Here is a 14,351-nt window from a genome sequence, read left to right as displayed (position 1 = left end):
CCTTTTTTTAAGTCGCCGACAGTGGTTTTTTACGTTTTTTACCTGCCGGACATGAAATTGAAAAAAAAATCCGGAAAATTTTCCGCGTAGGAAAGGCGCCCGCTGCCGTGGCCTAGGTTTCTCACTGAAAATCCTCGTCCCCCGTCGGCACCTTTTTTTGAATTTCTTCCTTTTCAACGCCGTTTTTCGGGGATTTCGGTTTTTTTTTTGAATTTTTTTGCAATAATATTCGGATTAACACATTTTAATGCAATAAAAATTTTTGGTTGGAGTCCCCCTTTAAAAAAAAGATTGGAGAAAATCCTGTTACAGATCGTCTCTGTGGAAAGTTCGGATAGTGAGGAATGTGGGGACGGTGAGGAAAGTTCGGACAGTGAGGATAGTGAGGATGATGAGTTTCGAGAAACTGAGGTGAGTGAACTTGTGAACAATTTCAGTTCTATCCAAAAATTACGATTTCAGGAAAGCCTGGAGTCAGAATCTGATTTTTGGGATAATCTTATCGAACTACTGCGGTAACGCGCCAGACGGGTTTAGCATGTCTAACAGGAAATACAGGAAATGCTACAGAAAATCTTCGAAAATGAGCATTTGATACTTCTGTCTTCAATCAACAACGTATTTGAATTAGTTTTTATGTTGTGATTGCGAGCTTAGCTGAGGCTCGTAGTTTCTAGGCTCGTTTAAGGATTTTATTTAAGATTTGCTCAAATTCTAAGCTTTACTTCTTGTTTGTTTACATTTAATCCGGTTTATCACTAATAAATCGTCATTGTGATCGTTCTCATTGATTTTCTTCTCTTTTTATTCACAGGAACCTGATACCCCGAACATAGTAAGGATCGTAACTTACTCAATGTTCAACTAAACTTGATAAAACCTTATTCATTAAATTTTTATCGCCAAAAGCTTCAAAATGAGTATGAACACGACTAGGATCCGCCCATTTTGATTTTCCCACTTCAAAGACGACATCCAATATCCGACATCCAGCTTGATGTCAAAGGGCAACAAGGCGTTCTATTAGAATGTAGGGTGTATCAAAAATATGAGAAAGTTTACAGAAATATTTTATTCCGATTTGTCTGAAAATAGCTTGGTAATATTAAACAAGAATAGAGCTTAATTTTTGAAGTTTACAACATTTTCTAGCTACCGTAGTTTTGGTTAAGGAGGTTATGGGTTGGCCGAATTTGTTGGCTTATCCCGCCCCTTTGGAAGGCTCCGTCCCTTTTCAGACGCTTCATCAGGATGTATTATTGGAGAAAGCAACATTTTTGAAATATCAAGATTTATATGTCAATATCAGTTTCATCGAATTTATCTTTTTATCATATTTCATCATTTTTGTTGACCATTTTCGAATGCAGACATCATGCCACTTAAACATAGACTCATTTTTCTGATTATCAGTTCAAATTTTTATGTAATTAACAAGTAAGCAAATAAAATGACGCTTTGCTTTTTTCAAAAACCTGTAAGTTATTTTTAAAAAAAAGTTATTTTTTTTAAATCTCAAAAAATGTTCTGCAACCAAAATGCATTGTTTTTCCTTTTTTTTGTGGTCTGAAGTGTTCATTTTTAAATTTACCAGAGTTAGAGCTTCAAAATGAGTATAATCATGAGCTACTTTCTTCAAATTTCAAATTTTGGACCCCCTGTGCGCGTTTAAAGTGGGAAAATCAAAATGGGCGGAGCCTAGTCGTGTTTATACTCATTTTGAAGCTCTAAATGTGGGAAATTTAATGAATAAAGTTTATCGAGTTCAGTTGATTTTTGAGTTAGTTGAGATCCTTTAAAACAATCACCTGAAAAGAAAATGTTTCAAAAAAGATAGAATCATTTATTTCAGCGAGTTACACGGACAGGGAAATTGTTCTGTACGGACAACGGAGTGTCCGTGCAACTTTGTTTAATAACACGAAATTCACCAAGCTGTCAAAAAAGTAAGGAGATACAGGAGACGATGATATTGGGGATGAGTGGAATGCAAATTTGGAAAATCCGGAAGAAGGAATAAGGAATCAGGAAATCAAATAATTCGGAAAAACAATCAGATTTAGAAAACATTACTCTAATTGTATGTGTTGAAATAGAAAATTTTCGAATTATCCGGTAGAATGAGAAATAATCAGGAATAAGGAATTCCGCTCATCTCTGTTGGGGATAAATGGGTCAACAGAAAGAGAGAATGAAAACTAGGAGCTGCGTGTTCTTCTTCATCATTCAGAATTATTTTGAAGAAGAAGAAGAACGCTGAAAAAATGATTTTGAAATATGGGGGCTTTTGGAAATATCGAATTTCCATCTCGCAAAAATCTAAAGTTCAACCTGTGATTCATTGTCACCACCATCACCGCTTTTCAAATGAAGTTCGTCGTGCTGGGCAAACAGTTATGGCTCCAATAGCACGTGATAGTCGCAGTTGGTGCTTGGAGGTCCCTGAAAAATAACTAAAAATGAAAAAAAAAACGAATGACAAATGTAGACTCTTGCCTGAACTATATAATCAATGGGATTTTGTAGAGGTTCGCGTTCATGGCAGTCATTACTGGGACGAAATGTGTGTTTTTCACATTCAATTTGACAGACTTGGCGAAAGTCCACATTTCTTTGTACCAGATTTCATCGATTTCCACGAAGCACTGGGAATCGAACGGAGTCTAGACAATACGCTAGTTTGATGAGTATTGCCTGAGATTGATTGTACTGCTTGTGAAGCAGCTGAAGAAAGAGTAACAGGAGGAATCAATGGCTGAGGATGAAATGAAGAGGGCAGCGTGTATGTTTCTGGAACCAAGGCGTAAAAGATAAGTCTTTGTGTGAGCTAGAGGAAGCTTATTGTTTGTGGCCCAGGTATCTATAGTGTTGATTCCAGATTGTAATAGGACAGGATCTTGGGAATAGAGTTTCATGTCGTCAGCAAAAGCAGAGAAGTGGAGACCAGCGGGGATATTTTCAAGAATATCATTAATGAAAATGATGAATAGGAGAGGTCCAACTACTGATCCTTGCGGAACACCAGAAGGAACCGGGAAGGAAGACTTCAATGAAATCTGTCGGAATCATTATGCATTATATTCTAACCGTTCTGGAATTAAGTAAACTTAATTATCGTATTTTTTTCCGAACTAACCCATTTTTAAAAATATTATTTTACCACTATGTTCTACTGATCTTTTTCCTTTTCTTTTATTTTCGTTTTCTATTGTTTTCTTTCTTTTCCCTTTCCCTTTTCCTTTTTTTATCCTGTTGAATGAATTTTTTGAACTGGACAAAGTTTTAAATCTAAATTAAAAAATATATATAATTCGCAAAAAAAATTATATAGAAAAACGGTTTTTCTTTCCAGAGTTTTCCAGAAAAATGCTTAAATTGCTCATTCTCACTACCAGTCTGACCACCCAGGTTCGATTCCTCTTGGATTTTTTTCCGAGCAATTTTAGACTATTCCAGAATAGACTAAAGCTGGAATTAAAATTTTTCAAGCTTTTAGGATTTTTCTTTCAATCCAAAAATGTTTTTTAGTTTTTGTAACCCAAAAAGGAAGTGCTTTTTGTGAGTCACCTTTTTTTGTATTGCAAAGGTGGTGTACGGTGAAATTTTTTATTGCATCAAAATGTGCAGAAATGCGTGTAGATTGACATAAAAATAAAGAAAACATTCAAAAAAAATCTTTCATCGAGAAAAACGCATCGAAAAATACGCTGAAAGCTGTTTTTCGTCAAATGTTCCGATATATCTGGAAGAAAAATTGACAAAAACCTGGAAAACTCTTGAAAAAACCGAAAAAAGTGAAAACGAGCGAAAAAATTTTAAAAATTTGAATTCGCGCGCTTTTACTCACCGGGCGGCCTAAAAAAAACCTCGTCCCTAAGGGCTTTCAGCGTATTTTTCGATGCGTTTTTCTCGATGAAGGAATTTTTTTTTGAATTTTTTCTTTATTTTTATGTCAATCTACATGCATTTCTGCACATTTTGATGCAATAAAAAATTTCACCGTACACCACCTTTAAATTTTGTGTATTATCAGTTCTGTAGATGGAATTGACGTTTTTTCTCTCTCTCGCTCATTTTTTCTTATCAACATAAAACTGTAAGGCAAATATAAAATTTGTTTGGTACCGAATTTCCTATCAAATCATTAGTTGTCCATTTCTCCAAATAGTCATTTTTCGCTTTATATTTAAAGCGGTTTTGAGCAAATTTTCAAAAAAAATGCACAAATGGCTCAGTGGTATTTTCGAAAATTTTCACTACCAACCTGACGACCCGGGTGCGATTCCTCTCGGTGAAAAAATTGTTTGCTTCTTTTTTAGAGCATATTAAGTTTATGCCGGAACATTCTAGATCTGAAATTGGAAATTTAGGAATTTTCGGAAAAAAAATTTCACAAAAAAATTTTATTTCTCAACTTTTCTCTCTCTCTCTTGCTCTTTTTTGCTCAGTTCTCGCAACCATTACAACGAAAAAAAATGTGGCAGTGGTCCCTTTGATTCTTCTTGTCAGCTGTTCCATAAATTTTTTGTTCTGTTTCAATTTCTGATCTTTTTTTTCGGTTTAACCGAAAAAAGCATGAAATCGACCTTGAAAACCCGTTTCTTATCTATGTTCTGACACTTTTTTTTACCTCTATCCGACCACCCAAAAATGTAATTTTTGCCAAAAAATTATTACATTTTTTGATTTTTGAAATTTTTTCACAGAAAATTTTTAGAGTGTTTCGAGAAACGTGCCAAGAATGCCAATCAGTTCTAATGATGATAATATCGAGCGTCCAGGTACCCCATTCTCAATTTTTTTTTTGAAAAACCCCCAAAATTTGAGATCCTCCAGTCGAACCAGCGACCGAAGGTATTAGCAATTTGGTCATCGCTGAAGGTGCTCCTGTTTCGAGAACGTGCCAAGAATGCCAATCGATTCTAATAATGATAATATCGAGCGTCCAGGTACCCCATTCTCAAATTTTTTTTTTGAAAAAACCCCAAAATTTGAGACCCTCCAGTCGAACCAGCGTATTAGCAATTTGGTCATCGCTGAAGGTGCTCCATTTCATTTGAAGGTGAGTTAATTGAGTTTTAAAAATAGGCAAATTTTAAGATTTTTACACTATTTTATAGGAAATTTTCTGTAGATTATTTTACTTTTTCGAATTTTTTATAATTATCAAATTTGAAGTTTGTTAGAGCGCATTTACTTCAACATCCCATAATGTTCTCTCAAATGTATGTAACTCAAACCTGTTTCAATCCAACCTTCCTAAATTTTTTCACAGTTTTCCAATTTTTATGATTTTTACACCATTAAATAGGAATTTTTACTCAAATATATACAGTTTTCAAAATTTTCAAAAATATTAACTTTGCAGCTTGTTAGGGCGCAACTACACCAGATGATTTTAGTTCTAGTGTTCTAGTGACATATCTCAGCTTCCAATAGACTGATTTTTGTACAACCCAAAAAGAACTTTTTAAACAATTCAAGTGATATAAATGATTTGCAAAAAATTGCCTATCATTTGATGTTCAACTCAAAAAAATTGGTCGCTATTGAACGGGGTTAAAAATCTTCAAAAAAAAATAGGCGACTGTGCAGCTAATTGCGTTCTAATCGACTTCAAAAATACAATATTCTTCAATATGTTAAATTGATCTACAAAAAAATTCCTCTTGATTGATATAAAAATAGTGAAAACATCGCTTAAAGCAACGTTCAAAAAATTTGGAATTAACTTTTTTTCAGCTCAAAAACTTGAAATGCTCAGAGGTCCGTTGGTTTTTCAAGAGTCGAATGGGCAAATTGGTGGCATTCAATGGAAATGACAGTTTGATACTAGAAATAATGTATCGATTTGCAAATGGACAAAGTTTGGACACAGATGCTCAATTGATTCATGATAAATACCTCAACGAGTTTTATTTCCGAAAAAAGGAATCTTCTGGAACTCCGAATGACGCGCAACAACCAAAACCTCCTCCACTGATTCTCAATCATTTATATAAAGCTTCTGATGATTTGAAGACTATTTCTCCAGCTTTCTGGAAGGGAGAACCAATTTCCATTGAGAGAGGAGCCTACTTGACACTTACCGATGAGATTATCGAGCAGAAATTGGCAATGGTACTTCAAGAGCTACAAGATGAGGTTCGGGGTGAGTAACGTTATTTGAATATTGGGTATTTGGATAGGAAATTTCTTGTAGATTATTTCAGTTTTTTGAATTTTGAGGAAACTTTATTTTGGAGCACAAATGAGCTGATTTTAAAACAGAAGGATGCAACAACCGCGTAGCTGAACCTGTATACTGCTTATCTCTATTTAAACTAATGTTGTTTTAATGATTTTTACACCAATCGATAGGAAATTTTATGTAGATTATTACAGTGTCTTGAAAAATTCAAAAATGTCAACTTTGAAATCTACTAGAGCGCGCTTACTGAACCACCCCCATTTTTTGCTCACACCCTTTTCCTAGCCCCTTCAAACCGCTGTAACTATTTTCATAGTTTTTCGAATATTACATTTTTTTATACCATTCGGTAGGAAATTTTATGTAGATTATTAAAATTTTTTGAAATAAAAAAAGATATATCTAATTTTGAAGTCCACTAGAGCGCACTTACAACATGAAGTCATTTTAGCGTAACTTGGCTATAACTTGAGCGCTTTTTTCGCCATTCTAAACATGGGTTTTCAGTTGGCACGTACCCACACGAAGAGAACATCGAGATCGAAACTGAATCAGGCAGCATAGAGAAGGTCCATGTGGTTTGGTGCTCTCCAACTTATTTGGTGACTCATAGGGAGGATGGCAAGACGAGGACACTTATCAAGGTAGGTTAAAAACTTTGGGTTGGTGAAAACCCTGTTACTGTAAGAGCTATTAAAAAGTAGTCGACTGATAAAATGTTAGTAATATTATGAAGAGCATTTTATCAGTTGAACACTTTTTGATATCTCTTATGGGAAGCGAGATAATAGGATTCCAGCACTACAAGGCCGCTGCGACTTGGAGTGTGGAGCATTCGAAAGTGGATCACTTGGTTTTTACGGTTCATGGAGTTTTGAATAACGGGAAGGTTCATAATATTGTCGATGGTGCCAAAGGGTGAGGTTGTTTTCCGCAATTTGACGTAATGGTGTTTGCAGACTGAACAAAGGAGTCAACAGTCGGACTGAAAAGGGATGTGGCATAGTTTTTATGCCAATTCACTGGAGAACAGGTTTATTTGAAGACGAGACAAGTCACAAATGTGCAAAAATCATGGGGCGGAAGTCAGCAAAACTTCAGAATCGATTGGACGACTTGAAACGGTACCATTGTAAAAAGTGTGGTCCAAAGGTGAGCTTGCTTTAAAGGTGCATATCTCAAAAACTCAATCTCAAAAGCTAGAAAAAAGTTGTTAACTAAAAAATTGTGTAACATTTAATTTTACATAATTTCATCATTTTGAAATTTAAGTAATTGTTTTTAGATTTCGAGTTATGCGCCTTTAAAGAAAGGACTCCTAGAGAGGAGAGGAAAAACGCAGTGAGGGCATGTTTTCTTTAAAGGCGCATATCTCAAAATTAGAAGAACTAGAAAAAGTAGTTAAGAAAATAAAGCTCAGGTTTTTAAAAAATATGTTTTGAAAATTTGAAAAAAGTACTAAGAAGTTTTAATTAGTTTTAAGTAGTTTTTCAGATAGCCTAAAGTTAAAAGCTTCAGAAGTTGATTTTTTTTTCAAAACGTCTTGAGCGTAGGTTTGGCGTCTTTTGAGCGGTCGCTGGGCGGCTTCTGCAGAAAACTAAAGCGACATCCGCCCTGCCACAGCTCAGAAGCCGCTTTAATCCAGCCCAAAAGTCGCGGGCAACAGCCGAGTAGACCGAGACGCAGACTTTAACTTCAAATCAGTGTATCTCCCTTGAAATTAGTACTATATGCAAAGTATATGAAAATATTGAAAATTGTATACACTGCAAATTTGTAATTATAATTTCACTCTAGCTACCGTAGTATTTAAGTTATGCAGCTTTAAAGCAACCGTCCCCTCGAGAGAGAGAGAGAGAGAGAGAGAGAGAGAGAGAGAGAGAGACGCGGCAAGGAGTGGGCCTGCCCACTTTAAAGGCGCACAACTCAAAAACTACGGTAGCTAGAAAAAAGTTGTTAACTACGAAAATGAAGCTCGCATTTTGTTTAATATATTTTGAAAACACTGAGGTACACGGTTATCCAATTTATAATTTACAGATCAAAGAAAAAGTAATCGAAGAGTTCAATAGTCTCTACGACAAATTCAGTTCTTATCATAAGGATTTCAAAGGATGTGTTTCTTTATTTGGACATTCTTTGGGATCTGTCATTTGTTACGATATTCTTACTGAAAAACCAAAACTGGATTCAAAAAAAGACACAAAAAAGAAACCCAAAGTCAAACTGCCGAAACTCGATAAATCCGTCGACAAGTTGTTCACCGTCGGGTCTCCCCTCTGGTTCTTTTTTGAGGTGGGTGGGCAAATTCTTTAAATACGATTTTCAAATTAGTCTGAAATTCTGAGACTATCTTAAACAAGACGCGAGCTTTATTTTTGCAGTTGACAAGTTTTTCGTAGCATTTTTGGTTTTCGAGATATGCGCCTTCAAAGAAAGGACCCCGAGAGGTAAGGCGTAGAGACACATGCCTTCTTTGAAGACGCATATCTCAAAAACTACGGTAGCTATGAAAAAAGTGTCAACTACGAAAATGAAGATCGCCTTGTGTTTTGTATATATCAATAACGATGTTTTATAACTACAGTAGTGTTTGAGACATGTTCCTTTGAAGAAAGAACCCCGAGAGTGACAACGTAATGAGGGTATGCCTTCTCTAAAGGCTCATATTTCAAAAACTAAAAAAAGCTAGAAAAAAATTTTATACTACAAAAATGAACCTCTAATTTTCTTCTATTCATTTTTTACAAATTAAACATTTATAGCATCGCGGAAAAGCAGATTTGACAAAATTCCGGCGTACTGTAGAATCCCTACCAATCTATAATATCTATATCCGAATGATCCAGTAGCTGGAAGACTTGAAGAAGTAGTCGACAGTTATTATAAGGATACACCTCCCATCGGAATTCCAAAAAATCCAAGAAACTGACACGGAGATATCGATTTATTGCTAGACCAGCGACGCGGTTTATGTATAGGATCGTCCGAAGAAGCAAATTTTTGTTGAGGAAGATTATCATGCTTCGAGGGGTCACCAAACTCAAGTTTCCCATTGATTATGAGTTGGAAGTAAGTTTAAAGAGGATCTAGAAAAATAGCTATCGATTGGTGTAAAAATCATAGAGATCCTTCCAATAGAAGCCAAGATATGAAACTCCGAAAAAAAAACTGGAAAAAATTGAATGTTAAAAGTATATCATTTTTAAGTGTCCGAAAAGTTGTTGTAACCTTTTTCAAAGTTTTTGAAATTTTCAGGATATACAAAACAAAACTAGAGCTTCATTTTCGTAATTGACATCTTCTTTCTAGCTACCGTAGTTTTTGAGCTATGCGCCTTTAAACATTTGGTGTTCAGCGAGCGTGCGCGGCGCGATTCCACCTATTACAGAGAGCGCACAAACTTTAAAGGCGCATAACTTTGCTCAAAAACGAGTGGTCTGAAAACTGCAAAAACGGAAATTTGTGATTTTTAAACGGCTACAAAATGATTTAAAATTTGTTTGAACCTTGCTCAATTAAAATTTTCAAAATATGATTTTAGCTTTTCTATTTCAAAAATTAGGGTTTATAACTCCAAATTAGTGTATCTTACTTGCTATCAGTGCTATTAACCTGCAAAATTTATTAAACTGTTTGATATTTTAAAAACGACAAATTTGTAATTTATCATTATACTCTAGCTTCCAAGATTTTCGAGTTATGCGCCTTTAAATATAAGACAACTGAAGAGGAGGCGTAGAGAGGACATGCGAACTTTAAAGGCGCATATCTCAAAAACTACAGTAGCTTGAAAAAAGTTGTCAAAAAAAAATGATTCTCTATTCTTATTTAGTGTTCTCTGAAATTCTTAGGCCCTAATTACCTTTAATTACCCCCTAATTACGTTTCAGATGGCCGGCGAATGGAACTACTTGCATTCTCATACAATTTATTGGAGACATGACAGCGTTTTTCGACTTTTAGACTTCATTTTCACACAAGAAAAAAGGTCTCAAGTGGAAATCAAAAATCCGGAAAATGAAGAAAGTCAGGAGGAAAATCAGGTAATTAAGAACAAGAAAATTTTTTTTTTTGAATTTTTTTCTGAAATTTTTATTTTCAGGTCAAAATTGGATCGGAAAATTTGGGAAACAATGAAGGAGACCAACCAACTACAGTAAGAATTATTTTTGTTTCGAAAAATTTGTTTTTTTTTCAAAATCTCACGATTTTCAGTCTGATCCCAGAAAAGGCCAAATCGAAAAAACTGAAAATCAAGCTGAAACTCAAAAAGTGACTTCTGGAAAAAAAAGTGACTTCTGGAAAAACTTCCGAAAATTCCGAAAATTCTGAAATTCCAACATTTCAAGAATTTTCTGAAACAAATAATGACGCAGCAACCCAAACTGAAATTTCCTATCCAATTAGATCAAATCGGACGAAATCGGCCTAATTTTTTAATTAGTTAATTAGTTAATTATCCTATTTTTGAAATTAAAAAAAATAATTTTGTTATATTCTACCTCTTTTTATTTATTTGAATCTACCTCTATATCCCCCATATCTCTACCTCGGTATTTTTAAAAATTGATGATTTACATAAATTTTTTTCAAAATTTCAGATTTTCTAATTTCAGTCTCAGAATGTTCTAGAACACTCTGAAATGTTCTAAAAAAGAAGTAAAAAACATTTACCACCGAGAGGAATCGAACTCGGTCGTCAGATTGGTAGTTGAAATAACGAAAATCCCACTGAGCCATTTGGACATTTCTCGGAAAAACGCTCAAAAAACCTAGAAAAATGAGGGTTTCAGAGTTAAAAACTATTTTTAACATTTTTCTCGAAAATTTTTTTTCTAGAAATCATATTTAAAATCAATTTTTGGAAAAAAAAAATTTCAAAAATTTTCAAAATTTTGGATTTTTTGAAATTTTCCATTTTTGACATTTAGAAAGTTTTGGCACATCTTCAAAATGACCAAAAAAGATGTAAAAAGTTTTACCGCCCAGAGGAATTGAACTCGGGTCTTCAGATTGGTAGTGGAAATTATGGAAAACCCCACTGAGCCATTTGCGCATTTTTTGCAAAACTGCTGGAAACTGCTGGAAAAATATGATTTTTTAAGTTTTAGATTGATTTTGACCTTTTTGCAAACGTATCTTCATCATTATTGACATTATCAATAAAGTTCTTCATACGAATCATCAACATCAAAATTAGTCATTTCCTAATTTTTCCGATTCTCTTTTCCGATTTTTTTGACGTCAAACTGATAAGAAAAATTGCTTTTTACCCATACTAAATGACCTGGAAAAACGATGCTAGCACCGATTTTATAATTTCAAAATTCCAGATTTTTTTGAACTTCGTAAAAGTCTCACCGAATTCCAATAAACTGAACTGGGCTTAAAGAGATTTCCCTGTGGAATCCAATCTTTAAAGGCGCATAACTCAAAAATCAGAAAAGCTAGCAAAGTTTTGTAAACTACGAAAATGTGTAAAATTTAATTTTACACATTTTTACAGTTATTAACTCTTTTCTAACTACTGTAGTTTTTGAGTTATGCGTCTTTAAACGTTCAGAGAGCGGGCGCGAAAACCAGATTTCAATTCAGTGTATATCCATTTCTAAAAATTCTATTATTGTGCAAATTATATGAAAATACTGGAAATTTTATGGGCTACAAATTTGTAGTTTATAGTTTTACTCTAGCTACCGTAGTTTTTTAGTTATGCGCCTTTAAAGCTCCCGCCACTCGAGAGAGGCGCGGGGGGAAGGGGAGTTGCCCACTTTAAAGGCGCATATCTCGGAAACTACGGTAGCTATGAAAAAAGTGTCAACTACAAAAATGAAGTTCTAGTTTTGTTTAGTATACTTAAAGATTTATCTTTTGAAAGTGTTCTAGTTGTAGTTATTTTTTGAGATCAAAAATTGCCTTAAAATTATTTTTACTCAGAGAGAAAAAAAAATTTTGCGCTCATTTTTCTTCCCCAAAAATTGCGTTTTGTTCTTTTCTGATCTTGATTTTTTTCTCAAAAAAAAAGAACAGGGTTTGTTGACATGACATGTGGTGTTGGCCAAACTTTCGCAATCGGATAGGAATGAAACATGTCTGCGTCTCTATTTTTTCCTTTTCTCTCGCTATTTCTGATCTAAATCGATAGGAAATGATATCTTTTTTTATCATGAGAGATCAATTAACACCAAAAAAGAATACCCGGAACAAGAAATGATTTGTGTGACTAATCATAAGATTTGAAGACCAAAAATAGTTTTTTTTCGAAAATTAAATTTTTTTGAAACAAATTAATATTAATTTTATTATAACTTTTGAACCAATGTTTCTACTTTTGTGATTTTTACATCATTTGATAGACAATTTTCTGTAAATTATGTTAGCTTTTTGAATTTTTGAAAAATATTAAATTTGAAGTGCGTTAGAGCGCATTTACAAAGACACACCCCTTTTTTGCTCTAGCCCCATTCAAACCTCTATAACTTTTTTCATAATTTTTCAAATTTTATGATTTTTACATAGTTTAATAGGACATCTTTTATACATTATTTTAATTTGATGAATTTTTGAAAAATATTAAATTTGAAGCGCGTTAGAGCGCATTTACAGAGACACTCTCCGTTTTGCTCAGAACCCCTCTAGCCCTCTTCAAACCTCTGTAACTTTTTTCATAGTTTCTCAATTTTTATGATTTTTACATCATTTGATAGGAAATCATTTGTAAATTATTTTGAGTTTTTAAATTTTTAGAAATTTATAGTTTTAAAAACTTCTGGAACCTCTGGAGCCATCGACCCCTTTGAAGTGCTAGTGAAGCTGGAGTCAAGACACTGTTTTTTGCTCAGAACGGTTCTGAGCAAAAAAAAAAGCTAAAACATTCGAAAATTTTGTTTTAACAATAGAGTCAAATCATTTGGAATTTCAAAAAAATTTGGAGACCCCGAAAATAAACATTTTCCCCAAAAAAAAAATTTTTTTTTGAAACTTTTTTGTCTAGTTTGATCTCTCTACTACAGTATCCCCTTGTGTACCCCAATACTTGTGTATATTTCACTGTTATCAGTCCATCTTCCTCTCTTTTTTTTTTTGATTCTCTCATTTCAAATGTCAAATGAGTCACTCACTTGTTTGTGTGCCCATCGTAGTCGCTGTCGCTTTCTATTTTGCGCTACAGAACTTTTTGCAATTAGTTACTGATAATTATTTTTAATTCATTCGATAGGAAATTTTCTGTAGATTATTTTGAAATTTTAGTTTTTTTTTAAATTCTAAGCTTGAAGTCTGCTAGAGCGCGTTTACTGCAACACTAGTGTATTTTGATGCTCCCCTAGGTTTAATCCAATGTAACTTTTGTTCAAGTTAACCGATGTTTATGATTTTTACAGCGTTGAATAGAACATTTTCTGTAAATTATTATACCATTTTTAATTTTCAAAAAATTTCAATTTTGACCCCTTCTGCGTCCGTTATGGCGCCGGAATGTCAGCTGGTGAAAAAACATCAACAAGTTTCGCAATTTATTGCTCATTTTTAGCAAAAAAAAATTATTTTATCGAAAATCAAAACTTTGGGATTTCAGATAAAATGAGCTACACAGAAGGCAACTTGCCCCAGGGAGATTATTTCTATGGGAACAATAGTATGGTAATTTTTTTGAAAATTAAGAAATTTAGGATTCTTTAAAATCAGTCATTTCTGCAGGACACCACCACCTACTACCCCCAACAATACCAGCAACAAAACTACAATCAGAATTTCAAAGATCCGGCGGGAAATCAAAATTCTCAAAATTTTGGAAATTTCAAAAATGTTCAAGATGTCCAATTTGACTATATAAAGCAGGGACAGGTCCAGTCACCACAACAGTACACCAACCAGATGGTCCAGAGCTCAATGAGCCCACAGCAATGGAAGCAGGCTCAGGATTTCCAGAAAGCTCAACATGAGCTCTTGGGAATTGAGCCGATGGGAGATGGGCAGATGGATATTCCAGAGGGACCATTATCGATGTGTTCTACAGTATACACGGACCAATTTAGTCCGTATCCAATGCAAAATAACAACAACGATAATGGGGATCAAATTGGTAATTTGTTTTTCAAATTTTTTGATTTTTGCTCATTTTTGAGCTACTGTAGCTTCAATTTGAACTACCGTAAAA

At 34.1% G+C, this 14,351-nt stretch overlaps 2 protein-coding genes across 2 annotated transcripts in view; both read left to right on the top strand.

Annotated features, from left to right (window-relative positions):
• Positions 1–10,525, top strand: part of CBG11786 — a gene marked incomplete at both ends in the record, with an annotated part of 15,577 nt that extends 5,052 nt beyond the window's left edge. The window contains 10 exons of the mRNA XM_045243428.1: positions 313–411; positions 4,718–4,781; positions 4,828–4,949; positions 4,997–5,062; positions 5,743–6,151; positions 6,698–6,834; positions 8,231–8,485; positions 10,084–10,236; positions 10,296–10,349; positions 10,409–10,525. Of these exons, the coding sequence (XP_045094625.1) occupies positions 313–411; positions 4,718–4,781; positions 4,828–4,949; positions 4,997–5,062; positions 5,743–6,151; positions 6,698–6,834; positions 8,231–8,485; positions 10,084–10,236; positions 10,296–10,349; positions 10,409–10,525 (1,476 nt within the window). The remainder of the gene's footprint in view (positions 1–312; positions 412–4,717; positions 4,782–4,827; positions 4,950–4,996; positions 5,063–5,742; positions 6,152–6,697; positions 6,835–8,230; positions 8,486–10,083; positions 10,237–10,295; positions 10,350–10,408) is intronic.
• Positions 10,526–13,774: 3,249 nt separating this feature from the next.
• The window catches only part of Cbr-pqn-92, a gene marked incomplete at both ends in the record, with an annotated part of 5,253 nt that continues 4,676 nt past the window's right edge, over positions 13,775–14,351 (top strand). The window contains 2 exons of the mRNA XM_045243427.1: positions 13,775–13,834; positions 13,892–14,209. Coding sequence (XP_045094624.1) covers positions 13,775–13,834; positions 13,892–14,209 — 378 coding nt within the window. The remainder of the gene's footprint in view (positions 13,835–13,891; positions 14,210–14,351) is intronic.

This window comes from Caenorhabditis briggsae (assembly GCF_000004555.2).
Source record: "Caenorhabditis briggsae complete genome, chrIII, whole genome shotgun sequence".
NCBI lineage: Eukaryota > Metazoa > Nematoda > Chromadorea > Rhabditida > Rhabditidae > Caenorhabditis > Caenorhabditis briggsae.
The sequence above is the reverse complement of the archived record's forward strand: the minus strand, read 5'-3'. Positions and strand labels throughout refer to the sequence as shown.